Source organism: Dermacentor variabilis, chromosome 5 (assembly GCF_050947875.1).
Source record: "Dermacentor variabilis isolate Ectoservices chromosome 5, ASM5094787v1, whole genome shotgun sequence".
Classification (NCBI taxonomy): Eukaryota; Metazoa; Arthropoda; class Arachnida; order Ixodida; family Ixodidae; genus Dermacentor; species Dermacentor variabilis.
In genome coordinates this window covers 149,532,049-149,552,300 of record NC_134572.1, presented here as the reverse complement: position 1 = coordinate 149,552,300, position 20,252 = coordinate 149,532,049, and the positions used below count along the sequence as shown (strand labels likewise).

Below are 20,252 nucleotides of genomic sequence, written 5' to 3'. Positions count from 1 at the left end.
CGCGACACATTGAAAGCCATAGTAAGGGTGCTGCTACTTCCGAACTCGGGGAAAGCTCATGTGCGTTTCCAACTGAGGTAGCATAGTTGAGCGGCAAGTTCAGGCGAAAGCACGAATAAATAGGTCTAAAGAAGGTGGCCCACATAAAGCGAAAACCATTATTTTTTCTTGTAGGTTTTGGTCGGGAGTGAACAAAACCTCAATTCTGTGATTACAGTTCCTATCGACGAAAAAATTGCGTTTTTTAGGTTTTAGGTTTTAATGCGATAGTATTCTTTGGGTATTTCACGCACTTTCTGTAGGCAAACGTGTGTGTGTGAGCGTGCGTGTGTGTGAGCGTGTGTGCGTGCGTGCATGTGTGTGTGAGCGTGCGTGCGTGCGTGTGTGTGTGCGTGCGTGCGTGCGTGCGTGTGTGTGTGTGTGTGTGTGTGTGTGTGTGTGTGTGTGTGTGTGTGTGTGTGTGTGTGTGTGTGTGCTTCCTTTGTGCGCATTTTTAGGCGCGGCTGCAATTTTTCCTCCATCATTACAGACAACGCATTGAAGAACAAATAACTAACATGACTAAAACAAAACATCGACTGTAGCGTTTCAGCAAGCCACTAAGTCAGCCAAGAAAGTATCAGCCAAACAAGCTTGCGCCATCACTGACTTCAACGAGGTATATGAATCGAGTACTGGTTCTTTGCACTATGGAGACGGAGTAGTTCTGTACCAGAAGAACGATAATGAGCATCCAAACCTAAGACGGAAGGTCAGTGACTATTATTCTTGTTCACAAAAGCTCACATAAATTATGCTACTACAAAAAAAGAAAAGCTTCAGCTGTTGTCAGGGCCCTCCCTTACTTCAATACATACCTCGAAGGGAGCCATTTCAAGCTATTCACGGACAACCAAGCGCTGACCCACATATTAAACCTCATTCAAACAAAAGAACTTCTACCTAGGCAGTGACCGAGTGAGACTGAGTATTTGACATGGCCTACAATTATTGGACGCTGGCGTAATGTGGAGACTACACCCCTCTGTTAGAGACTGTGACAAGCATGAGAAGCCCCTATAGCGCGTTGGAAAGGAAAACATGGTGCCTAAAGATGGAAGATAGCAAACACCGAAGTGTTTCGGGTATCTTCGAACTTTACCATGATTCTTTAGATTATGGTGCACAGGATCAGTTGGGGTGAACGCACTGGAAAAATTAGATTCTACTGGGGTGGTATGAAGAGGGACATCTGGAAGTACGGCCGTACTCCCAGATGTCCTGTGCCACGATCCTGTGTCAGATCTGTGTCACGCGTGTCAGTTTTGCAAAGTTAAAGCTAACAACGAAGCACTCGAAGGTCTTGTTTTCTGTGATTTATCTCCATTCAAAAAAAGAAGAAGAAGAAGAAAAGGGAGGCAGTACGGACCACCCGAGCCTCCTTAGCCATCGACCAATGCACGCGGGTGGTATAGCCGTCAGCAAGAAATGTTGAAGACAGCACGCTACAACGGGACCTAATGGTGTCGTGGGAACAGCCTGGCTTGGGACCATTGTGCGATACCAACCGAAGAGGGTGAAGATAGGCAGGCGGCCTCTGTGACGCCTCTACCGAGGTTAAACTCGAAGGAAAGAATCAAGAGGAGCAGGTCTAAAGAGGATAATTATTAGCGAGAACAATCATAATTACAGGATAAGCATGTCCCTTATCAGATTACTCAAATTCATTCAACAGTATCAATCCTCATACACACTACAAATGTTGATGCCGTTGCATGATCGACGTAACTTTTTTTTTTTGCGTGCAGGTAAAGCACTGTAGCGATCTTTAGTGAATGCGAGTAAGACAGAGATTGAAAAATGTATAAACTTCTTTTTATTTCTGTTTGAGTTTGCCAATACAACGCACATAATTTTTAAGTACTGCAGAAACAAAAGAAATTCTTACACTATTTTCTTTGTACACGAAATAGAAGTACGAGGCTGCACTTATGTAGCTCAAGCGTCTGCCACTCATTATAACCAACCAGTATCGCCATTAAAGTTGACGAAGTAAAAACTACACGTCATGGCACAGCGTTCAGGAATTGCACGTGAAATAATAGCTAAAAACTGAGCGCATTATACGTATATCGGGGCACATTTTTGACGAAGTCCCTACAACAGACTGTTTTACTATAATTTCAACACTCCTATGTGCACACGTGAGAGACTTGCTACTATACCTTGCTTTCTTACTTAATAAAAGAAAGATTGGTGAGTTTTGCGGAGGGTTGTCTGAGAACTTGTCCTGCAGACGAAAGATGGCACAGCCTAGTGTCGCACAAACCCTATTGAAATTTGGGCGAGTTTGTATGAAGTACTATTTTACTTAAAGCGCAGAAAAACAAGGACACAAGAAATTATATCTAGTCTTCCTTTCTGGTGTCCTTTTTTCTGTGCGCATTAAGTAAAATACGAATATAAACTCTGTTCTAACACTGGCGTACTGGGTGAACTTCAACGCAAGCAGCTCTTTGTTACTTCTGTCATGTTTCGCAGGAACAAACATCTGTATTTAGTGAGAAACGAAATTATTGGACAGAATTCACGCTCGACAGCACAACGCGTTCGTATCTTTAGAAAACACAATCGTGGTGCAGGTGTCACTCCTCAATAGCTAATATAACCGAGTCTTAGATTATGCTTTTACGTAACGTTATCGTTTTATTGAACTATACGTTTTGTCTCCAGTTATGCAGCCGCACGGCCGGGCATTTTTTTTTTTTCACAATCCGCGTTCATCTATGCGCCTCATGGCTGAAGCATAGCAATAATGAAATCCTACTTGCCGTATTAAAAAAAGTGTCTTTTTTTATTTGGACGACAACCTTGTTATCAGCGCAGTCAATAGTGCGTTCACGCGTTCCATGAGCGTCTAGGGGCTAGTAGTAATACCAGTGTAGCGGCACTACGAGATTGGTGACTTCACAAGTAGATAAGTGATTCAGCTAGAATATGTTACATAATGCTTACGACACAAGCTACATAGGCTGCAAAAGCTCTTATTTTATTAACGCAGAAAGTCGGGCTGGTTGGTGTTGATGCAATTGCTGTGACATGGTTACTAGCGCGAATAAGACTAACGGAAAGAAGTGGGACAGGACAGACCGCCAGACTTCAACTGACAAGCTTTATTCAGAAAAACATGCCAAGAAGCCACCGTACGCTCAAATAAATGCGCAGACAGACGTATTTATTGTAGCATACGGTGGCTACTTAGTATATCTTTCGGAATATGTCAGTTGAAGTATAACGCTGTGTCCTGTCCCACTTTTTCCCGTTAGTCTCATTCGCCCTAGTAACTATGTCACAGCAAGTGCTCTTACTTCATAAATGAAATTTAGGAAAAAAAAACTTCAGAGAGTACAACAGTGCTGTTCATTTTAGATATTTTTGTCGCTCTCGGATACGTGCTCTAAGTAGGGCAAGACAAAAAAAGGAAGACTTGAGGAAGTGTCTAAAGGAATAGGAAGCCCACTCCTTAGTTCAATACCAGTCTGCGTTCCTCGTCAAAGAACTTGCGCATGGCCAAGATGCGAGGTCGCTTTGAAAAGGCTTTAAAATATAGCGATGACAAATATTAATGCAATAAAACAAAAAGAAAAAGGACTAGAAGTAACGACATATGTACGATTCTCAAAACGAGATGCATGCGTTGAAAACTCATGGAGTGATGCGTTATGTTTTAAGTTTCTTTTCATGCAATGAAACGAAAATGAAGCGCAGACATTCGAATAAAAGGAAAATAAAATAAAGAAGAACGCATAAGGTGCCCTTTCGGTGCTGTCACTGCGAGAGACAGCAACGAGGCGAGTTCACGTGGACCGTACTCTGGTTCTGCGGCAACGACAGACTTGCGGCGTCCGGAGCATCATAATGAGCTGTTCTTCCAGCACAAAAAGACGGCTAGAATAGATGCCAGGACAGCTCCTGCTGATAGATCGACTCTGTTGGCGAACGACGGCGAACCCATGTAGTCTTGGACTGCGAAAACAAAGAAAGAAGGAACGTGAAGTGCGCGGTTATCAATTTAAATATTGAATTTTGGTAAAAAGAAAACAAAAATATGTGTATGCACAGGAATTAGAGATATACTTGGTTGGATGTTCACAATTAAAAATGTACCGAAAAGAATATGTCTATGCACAAAACGGTACATCTCATATATATATATATATATATGTGTGTGTGTGTGTGTGTGTGTGTGTGCAGTGGCGTAGCCAGAAATTTTGTTCGGGGGGGGGGCTACGCCACAGGCCCCATGTATATATATATATATATATATATATATATATATATATATATATATATATATATATATATATATACATGGGGCCAGTGACGTAGCCGGAAATTTTGTTCGGGGAGGGGGGGCACATTGCAGCTCGGCCTCCTCCTTAAGAGGAAGCTTTAGCTCGGGTGCTCCTATTTAAATACATGTAGAAGGGGAATTCGTTTTTCCCTGCAACCACTTCACCAAATTTGAGGAGCTTTCTTGCATTTAAAAGAAAAAGTTTAATTCTAGTGACTGCTGGTTTCGAATTTTTCATTTAGGAGGTCACTTATTTATTAAAAATTGGCCAAAATCGAAAATTTACAGAAGATGAAACTATCAAGTTTAAAACTCCGTGACTCAACAATGAAAAATGATATCACAATTCTGTGAATTGCATCTAATAGTACATCTACAGCGGACAAAATAGATATGTTACATATGCATCTCAAAAAAATTTAGTGTTGTGGAAATACGGCTTTTGCAGAACCCTTGTACACAACGTAACCAATTCACGTAAGATACAAATTGACATAGCAAACTTGTCCACTTTGACTGTTATAATAGATGTCGTTTACAGAACCACAATATCTGTTCTTCATGCATAGCTATTAGTTTGTAAACGTCGTGCTTTTATTTTTTCAAATTTTCGAATTTTTCAAAATATTTTAAACAAAATTCGGGCCCTAAATCGAAGTTCTGTTTCCAACAGACATTAAAATTTAACTTTATCTCTCAAATGCCACCAATTTCAATAAAAGCGATAAGCAGGATTATCTCAGAAAAGCGTTTATTTCTGCGTTTTACAAGTATTTGAATAGGCCGCGTCGGATTGGGCCCGAGCTAAAGCTTCCTCTTAAACAATTTGTCGAGTGATCAAATACATGAATAATAACTGCATTGTCATTGCCAAAGATGCTGCAAACGAATTCTTCGACGCTACGCACTGTCAAAACAATAAAATATGTATTTTTTCATAAAAGAATATATTCGTATGTGCCAAAAATTTTGCCCAAGATAACTGATATCAATGCTTCCATATTTTTGTCTATTTATTAGGTAAAGAAAATATCACACGAACTTTTAGAACTATATCAGTTCGAAACCAGGAAAGCAGTGCATGCCGCTGATATGAAAACTTAAAAGGCAATGAGCTGAACAAGTTGAGGACAAATATGTTAATGAAACTTTGTCATTCAAGAACCGTGCTTACATTCTTGTATATATGCAGTGGCCAGTGAAAAATCTCAATGACGCTGTCGTTTGTTCCAATGTATTACGCAGGAGTAGCTGTCCCCTGTCGTGTATCGTGAGTAATTGTACCGAAGTTATAGTCGCGATAGAGAGCACGTATAAAAAGCAGGAGTTCTGCAAGATATACGAGGGCAAGTCAAATGAATGTGAGCCAACAACGGGGTACTTAAATAAAAGTAGTCTTCATGAGAATTTAGACATTTGTCCCATTGACTAACGAGTCGCGTGATTCCCGTCTTATAAAACTCCTTGGGTTGCTGCTGCAAAAAGTCTGTATCTGGTTCCCTTGAGCTGTTTTTTCGGTTGTCCCAAAATGTACGAGTCGCAAGGTGACAGGTCTGAGCTGTATGGCGGATGTTGCAGCGTTTCCTACTTGAACTTTCACAGTTTTGTACTAACCACATAAGCGACGTGGGGACAGGCATTGTCGCGGAACAAGATGACCCCATTCGTCAATTTTCCACGTTGTTCGTTCTTGATTGCGACACGCTGCCGTTCTGGCGTTTCACAATATCGAAAACAATTGATAGCCTCTCAAGATTTAGCAAATTCTATCAGTAATGGACCCTGACGATCGAAAAAAAAGTCACCAACACCTTTCCAGCGGAAATGATGGCCTTTGCGTTCTTTGTGCGTGGTAAATTCGAATGTTTCCACCGTAAGCTTTGCCGTCGTGTTTCAGGCTCGTAGTACTGGCACCAAGGTTCGTCCTCGATCACAATTGCAAACAAGAAGTCGTCATCCTCATTGTGATACCCGATCAGATGAGTCAAGGCAGCGCGAAACTTCTCCGTCTTCTCGCGATGGATCAAAATCTTGGGGATCCATTGCGCACCAAAGAGCCGATAACCGAGAAGCTCATGAATTATGGCGTGAACCGAACCGTGACTGATGTTCAGACGGTCTGCCAGTTCATTGATGCTTATCCTCCGTTCTTGTTTCATCAGCTCATGAACCTTTGAAATTGTGTGGGCGGTGATTGCATGATGGTTTTGGCCCGGTCTTGGAATGTCTTTGCAACGTCCTTTGAACCGTTTGCTCCAACGCTTCACAGTGGTCAATGAAACGCAGTGTTCAACGTACACGGCAGCCATACGCCGATTAATTTCTGTTTTGGAAACACCTTCAGCTGTCAAAAACTTCGCGACACCGAGCTGTTCAAATTCTGAAGTGTCCATAATGTGACGCAACCATATTCAACCCAGTGTATGAGAGCATCAAAGAACATTTAGCTTCACACCTGCGTGTCACTTTTGTAAATGGGACATGCCGTTCTCCTACGCGCATGCCTCGCAGATAATGAACCGAACCATTATTGCGCGGTTAGGGTAGGCTCACTTTCATTTGACTCGCCCTCGTACATTAGAAATGCAAAGATACAATGGGATATACAAATGCGAAAATACGGCTTGATAAAAGACGGAAAAGTGTCACTGGAAACAAAGTTCACTGCATGTATACACAGAATTAACCTCGCAACAAGATATTTAAATATACGTATGAGTCTCCAATGAGTCTATGTATGTAAGAAAATGTAACTGTATATAATGCGTCAAACAAGGCAAATAAACATGTTGCACAATCATAGATTCACAGAATCCTAGATTCCGCCCCCATTCTATCCACACCCCCCGATGTAGTACGCGCGACGGAAGGCGGCGCTCTTGCTCCCCGCTTTTCTCCTTTGCGCACACAAGACTGAGCCACCATCGTCGGCTCACCCATTCCACCTCCCCTCCTACGCTTTCACTCGCACATACAGCATGCAGCGCGTGGTCACGGTGTTATCATCCTTGGACTTTATGCGAAACATGAGGGCGACGGCGACGGCGACGGCAGGAATGCGCCTGGAGTGTCCATATAATTGCTTTCGCAATAATATAATAAACGTATCCGGCAACTGAAGCGTCCCGTCGCCCATTACTTTCCGCAAAAGAAGTATCAAAATCGAACTTTCACCATGCGACAATTCGCTGCGCCGCAACAATGTATTTTTTTTTCTGTGGGGCGGAGGCACCGAAATGAAAAAAAAAAAACGCATAGGAAAGTATGCTGGCCAGAATCGAATGCCTACTTCGGGCACCTAATGGGGCTACGGAAGGAATACCGAAGAAAACATGAGACGCTTGGTCCACTCAGAACCATACGCATACTGCTCAGTATCCTACACCGGCGAAACAAGACTTTCCGGAAAGGTTCCGCTCAAGGAACGCGGTGCAATCCTTCGAGTCCCCACAGTGATGGCAGCGAGCGACCATTGTTTTTTTTCTCTCGTTTGCTAGCCAGAAAGCGTCCAAAACTCTGTCAGGTGAAAATCCACTCGGCCAGAGCAAACCGAACGCGCACCGAAGTGCACCGCGCGGTGGTCGGGGCCATACGAGAAAAACGTATGCGCTCTGGCTGGCTCTGGCAGCCCGCGGGTAGGGTAGCGAGAGCAAAAAAAATTGAAGAGGCTCAATGTGTCCTCGCGAATAAAAGTCAAAGAAGAAAAAAATAAATAAGAGCGTAGTTACTTTGGCTGGCCTTAGTGTCTTGACATGGATGTTCTGGCGTAGGTTAAAAAAATGTTGATATTTTTTTTATGTGACATGACGGCACAAATGAACCACCCCAACGCTTCGTCTCATTGGACCTCGCTGCGTGCTTTGTCAACTCGCCTGCTAGTGTGTTGATTTGGCTTGTCTCGTTGTATGTTCCGACGTAAGACTTTAGAAAAGTCAATGGAACTTTGACGTCAAATGTTTATAACAACATTAAACCCACAAAGTTCCGCAATTGAAAATCTTAAGCACAACTTTCGAATTGTCAATGCAACTTTCACATCAAAAACTTATGAGATTTATACCCATAATGTTTCGCAATTGATATCCATGCCCTCCATATATATTCCGTGGCCTCAGTGAGATGCCGCGGCGAGCCCGCTCACCATCAAAGCGCCCTTGAAACTTTGTGCTCGGATGGGACTGCTTGGCGTTATGTGACTCCCGGTGCATGGGCGTTGCCACGAAATCCAGCCCGAGTTCGGAATCTCCGCGGTTAAATGGCTTTTCGAGGGTCAAAAAGACATCCTTGACAAAATCCAGAGTGATTTCCGGCGCCGGGGGTCGCTTTGGTCGGCGGCGCATGGACAGCACGAAAAAAAATTTTTTTGGGGGGGGGGGCTGAAGCCCCATAAGCCCCCCCCTGGCTACGCCCCTGTGCGTGCGTGCGTGTGTGTGTGTGTGTGTGTGTGTGTGTGTGTGTGTGTGTGTGTGTGTGTGTGTGTGTGTGTGTGTGTGTGTGTGTGTGTCTGTGTGTGTGTGTGTGTGTGTGTGTGTGTGTGTGTGTGTGTGTGTGTGTGTGTGTGTGTGTGTGTGTGTGTGTGTACAACTAATGAAACGATAAAACTGAATCTGGAATAGGCTAATGCGGGTAACGGGGTGACACTTTGAATTTTGGATGTTTTATGTTAAACTTGATGACACCACTGGTTCCACGAGACGCTTTGGTACTTATGACGCGTATTGCGATGTCCTCAGGTGCCACGACCAAGCTTTTTTCGGCGAAGTTACGGTTAAAAGGACGCTAAGGAGGAATATTACCTTAAGTTATGTTCGTAGGCTTACGCCTTAGCAATAGCGATGGCGCCACTGCTACCATTATAGAAGGCTTGTTAAGCCTTATACGCTATGCCAGAACGAGAGACCGGTGGCAACCTCACAGAGAGGTTTTCACACCAGCTCACCATGACGTGGCTGATTCTGACCGTGTTTAGTCCTGTCTAGTTAACAGTTTATAAATGAAAGTTATACAGTCCGGTTAAAGGAACCATAAATTCAACTTAGCATGTTTCGAAAAGGCTTCCCTTTGGCAAAAAACAATCACAACAACTACAAAAAAAAAAGAATCCATGAGACTGTTTATCGAGGCACTTTTCATACTGATCCGCACTCAGGTTCCGCAGCGAGATTCAAGATTGAGAAACTTGACCTTTATTTATTACAGTACCAAACTTTTCTCCCCAAAATAAAAGTACTTCTGCAGTACATCATTCTATGCTGATTTAGTCCTGATCTTTACTGCTAATTTAAAGCGAATCCAAGCGACATGTTTTAAAAGCCTTGGGGCTGGCTTTAGCTAACGTCGCATTCTACTTTGGTGCTAACGCGTTATCTTTTTTTTAGATGTTTACAGTAAATTCAGCCAAATAATCGCAGAACATTTTCCCTAACAAATGTCGTATCGCCGTGTTACGTTACGAAAGTTGCAAATAGAAATTCAATGACTATAAAATCAACGGAAATAAATTCTCAAAATTGCTTTTTTTGGGCGAGTTCGCGCTCCATTCTTTAGGCATAATATCCAGCAAAAATGACTACGTGACAGAATAGGACGCACACACACACGCATAAGCACGGAGCAATACGCGGTCTGACATCGGACATGGTTTCTCCGATAGGGCAAGGCGGTCAGGCAGTCTAGTAAGCGCAAGAACCCTTATCGACTGCAGGCACATGCGAAGTAAAGCGGTGTCGAAATTTCGGATATTTGTGCAAACTTTCTCTCATGTACAGTCGGCGTCACCCTTGTGTAGAACGGAGGAACGGCTGCCTCCGGGGATCTCAGAAGCCAGCCAACGACGCCTAACGGTAGTTGCTGAGGCTACCGGCTAACGGAGGCTGAGGCTGAGGCTACTGAGGCAGCAGCTACCCTTAGACGTCGGGCCCAGCAGCTAGCGCTAGCTATAATCTATACCATTGCTAAACTATAAACTATATAAGCTATACTGTCGGTTAAACCATACCGTCTTGTTAGATCTGGAGGCCCAGCTGCGCAGTAAATCATCTGTTTAGAACCATCATCATCATCATCATCAATATCATCCTATTTTATGTCCAGTGCGCAACGAAGGCATTTGCAACAATGTCCAAACAGACCAGAGCAAACCGTCGATCAAGAAACGTTTCCGCGTGTTGGTATTTTGTGGCCGTAAACTGTGCTACAATAGCAACGATACCGCAAAACCCCGCATATATTACTATGACCTTTTTTTAATTATTAGCATCTCAAATTCCCCCTCGTGCTATGTGCAGCTACTAAACAAAATTTCAGCCAATAATTCAACCAGGTAAGTCGGAGTGACACCGACCGGATGGCTGAAGCAGGCGTCGCCAGCCATGCTGCGCGAGTCAATTATTTAATTAAAAGATTTTACGTGCCAAATTCACGATTTTGATCATGAGGCACGCCGTAATGGACGACCCGAATTAATTTAGACCACCTGTGGTTCTTTAACGTGCACCCAATGCACGGACACGGGAGCTTTTTTCTTTTTTTTTTTTTTTGCATTTCAGCCCCATCGATATTCGGTCGCCGCGACAGGGATATGATCCCTCGACCTCATGCTCAGTAGCGCAACGCCAAAGCGCCTAAGCAACCACGTACGGCGGGTCTGTGAAAGTAGATTACAAACGCATGGGCGAGCATCTTGGAGGACCTTGTGGGACGCGCTTGTGCAGCATTTCGAACTCACTAGACGGGACCGAAGATGGCTTTCTCCGGGACGAGTTGACAGGGAACTATCCGAAAGCAGCGCGACCGAGGACTAGGATGTCTGAAGCGCGCAGGCCGATGTAAACGAACGTTTTCGCGGAATTTGCCTTAAGTGTGTTACATGCAGAGGAAACTTTTTTTTTGCTTTTTCCTATTCCCGAATCTCGCCACGCATTATATGGCGCTTTTTATGATAAAATATCCTTTCTACCATGAATGTCGACGTTATTGAGGTTAGCATTCAAAATACGTAGTTACATACCGTATTGCTGAAGACACCTTTATTTTGAAACTGTGGTCATTCGGAAATTTCTATTGCTTCAGCTTTATGACACTCCTTCATGATTGTATTGCGCTTCTTGTTACACTGACGAACACAAGGAACAAAGCGCGGACGTACGTGGCGCAAACTACCAACTTGTTTAATACTGTTCAAGAACATGCGTATATACAAGATCCTGTGGAGCACTTCTGGAGCCAGATCAAAGTACGTTTGCTGCAGAGGATCATTTTCAGGACCATACTTATTGCACAAGCTTTTTCAGTGCCTTCTCGCAATCCGGTTCCTTATGAAGCGCGATAAGCACCAAATTTTAAGAGCGATGATAGCAAATTTCGTCTTCGGAGGAAATCTTTTAGTTCTGCTGCGATAAAGCTTTACTGAAAAAAAATTAGCTAAACTTCAAAATGAAGTCGCTGAATTCGATGACCATGCACTAACGTTGAAAGTGGATGCCAGCTACAATCACGCGGTCACTTTCAATCGCGATCGCCCTCGACCGGATCCAGAGAACCGCGATCCGTGCATCGCGGTCGGGCGTCTTGGTCGCGATGGTAGATTGGTGACGACGTTTCTGATGACCATGTAGTTGTGAGAGTTGCAGACGATCAGCAGACGATAACAGCCTTACCCCCAATGACAAACCAAACAATATTAAAAAAAAAAGAAGTAACAGGCAGTTTATACTACGATTTTTTGCAGCATATTAGACAAACTTAAGAAGTGATTTGGGACCCATTAACGACCACTGGTGCGCTTCAGCTCACCCAAACTCGATCTGGATCATTGGAACGCGTAGCAGCGATCAGTGTCGATGGTGATCGCGGAATCCGATCGGGATCGGGTCCTACCGCGATTAAACGTGACCGTGTGACATCGGTATTATACGGATGTCACATAGCACATTTGCGATCGCGATCGAGCTCGATTGGGATCGAATTTCTCGGTCGCACTTGGTTCTTTTGCGCAAGTTGGGGAAGGGAGCCAATTGAGGTCAAGAATTTCGACCCGAATCGGGCTCGATCGCTATTGAAAGTGGCCGTGTGTCACTGGTATTATTCATATATAACCGGAATAAAGAATTAGGGTAGAACCCACCTCGCGATAACTGTAAACGCTAAGAGGAAGCTTTAGCGCTGGCTCAACTTCGATGCCGCCTATTCAAATACATATAAAACGAAAATGGTTTTTTCGAGATAAACCCGGACAATGAAATTTGTTACTGTTGAAAGAAAAAATGAAGTTCTATGACTGCTGAAAGCGGACTGTTGATTTATATTATCGATGTTCTAATAAATATTGTTGAGTATCACAAATTAAAAAAAAATAAAGAACGAAAATATCATGTTTACAGTTCTGTAACTCAGAAATGAAAAATGCTATCACAAATCTGTAAATTTCATCTTATAGTGCTTCTAAAGCGGATAAAATATATGTAATATACGTGGCTCTTAAATACACAATAATATCTGAACAGGAAATTTGCAAAACCCTTGTAAGCTTTGTAACCAATTCACGTAAGATATACATTAATAAATCAGATTTTCCCCCTTTGGATGCTCTAACGCATGCACTTTACAGAACTGTGCTATCTGTTCTTGGTGCAGATTTACTACGTATTCGTAAACTTCGCGCTTCTATTTTATTTTACGCTTACCAATTTACGGCAATCTTTTTGCAAAAAACTTAAGGTACTAAATTAAAGTTCTCCTTTCAACTCAACTTTCACCAGAATGTAACTTTGCCTCTCAACTGCAACAAATTTCAGTAAGATCGGTCCAGTGGATTAGCTCAGAAAAAGCATTTCTGCGTTTTACGTGTGTTTGAATGGGCGCGGCATCGCTGTTGGGCCCGAGGTAAATATTCCTCTTAACGTGGTTAGCATTGAAGCATTGCAGCGACACACCACATTGCCAACGCCGAAACGCGTACGCAGCCAGGATACTCTCTCGCACTTCCCACCACACACTCTGCGCCATCTAGCGGTGCCGCCACGAAGTGCGCGCGAGGCGCGGATTCAATTGCGCCGAGCACTGGATAAAATTTTAAGGGATCTTCTTTGTCATTGAAGAACTGCACTTACGCAGATGGCACATATCCATTTGCTCAAGTTGGCGTCAAAGGGGTCCAATGAAGAGTGACACTTTCTTGCTAGTAGCACACGTCCGGCGACTCAAGTTGATGTCAGAGAGGTTCATTAAAGAGTGGCAAACACCAAGTGATGCGTGCACAATGACTCAAGTTGGTCCGACGGTTGATTTCGAACCCTGTTTCCTCGGCGCAGCAGCCCGATGCTGTGCGCATTAGATGATACGGACTGCTCAGTAACACGAGTTGGTGCGAAAACGGTTACAGAAAAAAACAGAGACAAAGAAGCACCAGGGAAAGTGCGTGAATCACTCGAAGAATGCTAATTGCATTGATATTTCTTTAATATCGTTCTGCTTGCTGCGCTATACAGTTATACAAAGCACAAAAAACAAACACACATTGCGCCCATGGGGCTGTGTTTTTTGTTCTTTGTATAACAGTATAGCGCAGCAAGCAGAACGGTGCCATACGAACTAGGCCCAGTCGAAGCTTTCTTTAGTACGTCTCTGGTGCTGGACAGAGTCAAACCAGGGCCACGAGGGTTAATTAGGCACAACCTCGCGCTGTTGCGCACTGCACCACTGATGCGCGCGTGTAATAGCGGAATGAAGCAGTAGTTTTACGTTGTACTTGTAACAACACTATGCGGATTGTTATAGACCATGCCTTAGTGCTCACCGTTGGCCTTGTCCCAGCCGATCTGTTCCTTGCTGATACGTTCGTCGAGCCATTTTTCCAGTGGCGCGAAGTACTTCTTCAGGGACGAAGCCGACATCTCTCTCGTGCCAGCCATGATCTCCAGGACATCGGGCCAGGGCTTGGAACGACCCAGTGACAGTCCCTGTCTGTGAGCGTTTTAGAACACACAAATAATCAAAGCCATGGCATAGCTTGGTGGTTCATTATTTCAAAGCAGTTGCACTTTCAAGGCAAGGCAGGCTTCTTTATTTCACTGCGGTGGACTGCCTGCGAAGCCCGGCGCACCGCAAAAAGCGTTGTCAGCCCTTCCTGTTTAACTGTTTACTTTGATTGTTTTGTTATAAGACATTAAAATTAAACATACCAAATTGTGGGGTATTACGCGTCAACACCATCATCTCATTTTAGGAGACGCCGTAGTGGGGGACTCCGGATTAATTTTGACCACCTGGGGTTTTTTAATGTGCACCTAAATGTAAGTACACGGTGTTTTTGCATTTCGGCGCCATCGAAATGGGGCCTCCGTGACAGGGATTTCATTCAGCAATCTGGTGCTTAGTAGCGCAACGCCAAAGTCACTATGTAACCACGGCGGGTGATGAATATTGTATGCTCTTATGCAACGCTTGGTACAGGCTTTGTTAAAGTGGCAAAAGATCAATGCGCTATCCAAGCGTCTGTGAAAGTTAGAACTGAAATCTGCTGTCTATTCTCGATTGGCTCAGAACTCCACGCGATGGAAAGCATTCTTTATAATGCTTTGTGCATACGCTGCTATAACGCTAAGGTATAAAATTCAGCATCTGCAGGGAAAATTGAAATAGCTTAGGACAACATTGACCGTAATAAGCTAAACAACGCGAACTTTAGAGAATGCCCAAGCTTCAGAACTGGTTAAGCAGCGTAGCTGTCTGAACGGAACATCGTGCGACACAGCAGCATTTCCGCTCTTCATCGCTATGAGTTAACAACTATGCAGCCGAGCCGTTCAATACTCACATTTTGCATTGTTGTATTTGCATTTTGTATAATTCTAGTAAAAGAAATGCAGTCGGAGACATTAGTTACTCGTTACAGCGCTTTTCCTTTCTTTGTTTCCGTTCCTTTCATTCGTATTCTCCTCTCCTCTACATCACCGAAAGCACTTCAGCGAGAAGCTCGAGTATACGGCTACGTGCAACACTGAAATTCTTCCACTCCCCCCAGGAACACGCACAAAGTTTGAACGCCAATAGACCACGAACTACCACGAAGAAGGCGCACAAACCATCGTAAGCTTTACAAAAGAAGAAGAAAGAAAAACGACAGAAGAACTGTTACTACGAAGCTGGTTGTCTACGAATGCTTGTTCAGCTTTAGTACAGGTGAAAGTTAGACAAAACCTGGGGCACTGGTTTTAGTACTATCTTTTACACGACTCGCAAACGACACTTGTGCACGCCCAAGCACGCTACTTCCAGTTTTACAACAACGCCACTGTTATCGTCGTAAACAACTCTTGTGCAATCTTCCTTGGCGTCTGATCAACATCACAATTACTGTTCCAGCGCATCTGAATTTCGGACTTCCTTTTTTTCTATATATAGGCCCCTCGTTTCTCGGGCAGTACAAGTCACGCCGGCGTAAGATCAGCGAGGCATAGCGGACCTGCTAAGGTGTCAGTAAAGTCACTTGTGAGGTCCCTGCTTGTTAGGGCTCTAAGCAGGGGCAGAGGAGGCGCGGGGTGGGGGGTCTAACGAACAGCTGTTGGTTGTAGGACAGTGTGATAAAGAAATTAAATTGACCGAAGTGAAACGAAATCGCTGTAAACTTTAGGGGCGAAGTGCCGTCCTTACTTGAGGATATCACCAGCGCTTCTCTCTGCGTAAATGTCGCATTCGTGAAATGGATGCTGCTCGTCGATCTTCTTTGTGACTGTGCACAAGTGCTCGTGGAACTGGAACTGAAGGATGAATGCCACAAAGTATCTAAAGAGAAGATAGGGGAAAAAAGAAACACAAATACGGGCGTGAATTACTGGTATAGTGTCACTGCAAACCAAAGTGATTCAAGCAAACTGTGTCGCCCGAAAATAGAACGGCGGAAGCGGAACACAGACTAACGTAGCGCATTTCGTTTTTCCGTGGGCATCGATGGCAGCGCCAGAGACGTGTAAATGAGTATTCCGAGGCTAAAGAATTTAAAGTTACGAAGACAAGATAGGCGAGTACCGTGTAAACGAAAATATAGGTCGCTATTCTTCCCTGAAACACAACAGTTAAGGTCGCTCCTCAACTCATAAGCGGTCTTCAGCATTATATGTGAGTTGTCATCTGGCCAAGCCGAGGTCAAGGGTGGACCTATATTCCAGGCCGGCCTAAATTTCGGTTTATATATTGCGTTAGCTATAGGGTAGCAAATATGCCTAACTTGTCAAAATCCGCAGTTCAGCGCAAAAATAGAGGGCATAATATCGTGAGGTAGATGCCGACGTAAGCTTATATAATTGCCAAAGGAGCTTTCGATGACGTCATAACTCATAGTGCTCGGACCTTTTACGTGTGTTTCCTGCAAAAATAGCAGAATTATTCGCATGGACGCAAGCACAGAAAACTGCGTGACCTCGCAGCGTTGTTTAATTGGTGCCATATGCCGTTTGTGTTGCATTCTAGATTAAAATTGAGGCACGATGGAAACTCCCTCTGTGGACCAGTTGACGGAAACCTTCCGAATCGGCAATATAAAATCGCAGCTTGATTTAGTGTGCTTAGGAAATGTAAAGTTAACTGTGGGTTTATAATATACACATTGTGTTTCGCAAACAGTGATATGATTCTTTCTAAAGCGATCGCTTTCTTTGGCTCTGCACCCCCGTTTTGCGGGTTGCATGTTTCGAGCCGTTTGTGGGAGGAGACCAACTTACGCCACTAGGTATGTGATGGTTGCAGTCTTACCTAGTAGGCAACAAGGTCCACTAGGTATATTTCCGAATCAGCAACTTTGTACTGCTTGCTCTGTAGCTTACAGTAAACAACTTGAGTCACTGGCTACGTGCTACTGGATATCTGCCCATTGATGGCCCGATTCCCCGTAATAATTGCGCCATGGTAAAGGAGGGATACGTAGCCTAAAATATATTAAATTGATAGCATCCTATGCGATCAAGTTGAAGCCAAAATACTAGGAACAGTGGGGGCTCGTACGGAGCTCTAACTGAGGTGCAAAGATCGCAACAATATATACTATATGTTGTGGCATTTATTAGCATAGCGGTTGATAGTGAGTTTGCCTCTTCGTGTGCCTGCTGATGTACTGAGGTCACACAAGAAAGCTATCGCTCACATTGACGATCATCTTCAAGGGTTACTGCCAACACTATAAATATATCTTTTTGTTTGTCATGGCGTGCACGAGGAAGCGATTTTCTTAAAGAAATTGCAGAGTGTTGTTTAGGAATATCAACATAAAAAAAACACGAAACAGCGGGACAAATATGCACTTGTTTTAACTTCAAATGTCTGTAATACGCCCAGACAGCGCCTGACCAACAAAAGGGCAGTTCGAGACGCTGGGAGAGCTTTCTGCTTGACACCTAATGCAATGTAAACCTGCGGGAATTGCATTATTTAGTCGATGTAGTTAGCCCAAAATGGATTTTATTGGTCTTGTTGCAGACGTTTATTATTATCATTATTTTCAAATACGGATAACGTTTTGCACTAAAGGTGGTTCAGAGCCGGTCCATGTTTTGTACCCATGCGTGCTCACAGCTGAAACAAGGAAAAAAGAAAAAAAAGGTAGGAAAGAAAGCTGCACAAAGCGAGGAAAGAAGCAATAAGCTAATGAAAAAGGGTGGTCACGACATACAAAGGCACGAATCACATTATCGGCAGTGACGATCATAACTTCCTTTTCATGGAGGGCAACTAAAAGCATACCATAGCAAACTTGCTCGTTCACTTTATGTGATGTGGTATGCAGTCATGATTCATGCCTTGTGTGTCGTGTTGACCTTTTTTATTAGTTTTATTATTATTATTTCTTGCTTCGTTCCACTTTTTCTCCTTCTTTATTTCCAACTCTCAACTCGCATGAGTGATGTCCTGTGCTACTTAGCCGAGATGTCCAGTGATTGTTTCGGATCAGCTTGCTTACCTCAGGTACGGAACTTGAAGAGCCACGTGGTATTTAGCTCCACCATCAAAGAAGGACTCGTTACGCTTAATGGGAGGCGACACGCCCTGGTATTTTATCCTGCAAACAAAAGTAAAAAAATTGAGAAATATACGTTGCGATCAGTAAAGTTTTCATGATCGCATCCCCAAACCAGCCACTCTGCGAACGTTCTGTCGTTTATTCTAAAATTTCGTGCAGAGAAATTCTCGATATCCGCTTTAGGCGTCAATCCATGCGAGCAGTTGGAAGATCGCTTACCCATTTCGGGAATTTTCAGCCCCAATAAAGGCACACATTAATATTTTAAATGTTTGTTCAGCACCTAAACTTATCTTTTTTTTTATTTCAGAAAACATTTGCTGCGTCCACAAATATGAACTTCACGTGTGCACTTCTACGGACTATTTCGAGAAAATTTTGCTAAAGAAAGAGCGGTCACTTCAAAAATTTTCTGTAATGCGGACAGTAGCTGTAAAACACGACGAAAGAGAACCGGTTGCCTGAACTAACAGGGCTTCGAAACGCACACGCAGGCGTCGGCCAAGTAATTCTCTGTACTAGTTCACTTGACGCCATATTGATACATTTCACAGCAGATATTCAATCAAACGTGTCATGAGATTTGTGTACATGATTCGTTTGAAGTCTTAATATTAATTAGTGTTTCCGATCCTAAGGCATTTTGTAAGCATGTGCGAGTGTTCCCGTATCGCCTAGAAGGGTTTCCGAATTGTTCATCAATGTCTGAGTGTCACTTAAGGTTCGAGAATTAATATCAAGGTACGCCTCTTACACTGAAGCTGGCTGACAAAATTAAGCGTTAGTATTTATCGCAACGCACACACAGACGAAAAAAGAATAACGCTTCGTTCTTTTTAATTTTCCGTTAAATAAAGTGTTGAGAAAAAATGAAATGGTGACACAGTCTGGCAGTTGTGATATAAGCAATAGAATCTGCGCATTGAGATGTGTGATGCTTTGAGTTCATGACAAGTCCTTGCCTTGTTTTCTTTTTTTTTTTTTTGCGGAGCTTTGGAAAGGCGTGCGCTATAAACATACGTGTGCTAAAATATATTTTTATTACGGAATTAGCGCTGGCTTTCGTTCACACAGCGCGCGATAGGCAGTAATATAGTCTGCCCTTACATAAATCAATAATAAATGTAGCGCTCAATAACCAGTTGAGCACGGCCAGAGTAGTTTATTCAAACTACCCTTAAAGGTGAACACTAAAGCCTGAGCACTTCTATTTGTTTGTGTATTTTGTCTGTACTCATACTACGCTTCTAATCGGCCGTGGTGGCTCAACGGATACGGTGTTCTACTGCTGTGAACCAGGTCGCGGGTTTGATTCTGTAGGCCACGGTCGCCGCATTTCACCGGGCATGAAATGCAGGAACACTCGTATACTTAGATGTATGAACACCTTAAAGAACCATATGGGCGGTATGAATTAGCCGGAATTCCACGAACAGCGTGTCTCTCATATCCCCAGTGTTACTTTCGGACGCTTAACTTCATACAGGGCGTTTCAGCTAACTTTAGCCAGAGTTTTTAAAAAAAATATATGCCGATGCACTCTAAGACGACGCGACCAAATGCATGTTGCTCACTTTTGTATGCAGTGTGACACGCTATATTTTGTATTTTGCTTAATTAGATAATTAATCGATATTAATTAACCAACTTCTTAAGCAACGAAGCGAGGCAAGAAGTTCCAGTTAGAAAGTTGCAAAGCGCTCTATCTATTAAGTATTATTGTTCTTTAGCTAACTGCGGGTGCCTGCGAAATACAAAAAGAAAAATACTACGTGAGATGCCCGCTTGCGCGACGTGATTGCAGCGCACCCAAACTGTCCGCGTACAAAGGAACATAGCATCTAGCAGGGCACGCTGCCTCTTAAAAGGCGACAGGGCAGTGACGAAGGCGTTGGCTGTGCGATTTAC

General features: G+C 43.5%; 1 protein-coding gene across 1 annotated transcript in view; it reads right to left on the bottom strand.

Moving 5' to 3' along the window:
• Positions 1-1,832: 1,832 nt before the first annotated feature.
• LOC142583233 (angiotensin-converting enzyme-like) overlaps positions 1,833-20,252 on the bottom strand; it is a 99,974-nt gene continuing 81,554 nt past the window's right edge. Inside the window, exons 12-15 of the mRNA XM_075693605.1 lie at positions 18,285-18,383; positions 15,986-16,117; positions 14,130-14,296; positions 1,833-4,005 (exon numbers count right to left, since the gene is read on the bottom strand). Coding sequence (XP_075549720.1) covers positions 3,893-4,005; positions 14,130-14,296; positions 15,986-16,117; positions 18,285-18,383 — 511 coding nt within the window. The 3' untranslated portion in view covers positions 1,833-3,892. The remainder of the gene's footprint in view (positions 4,006-14,129; positions 14,297-15,985; positions 16,118-18,284; positions 18,384-20,252) is intronic.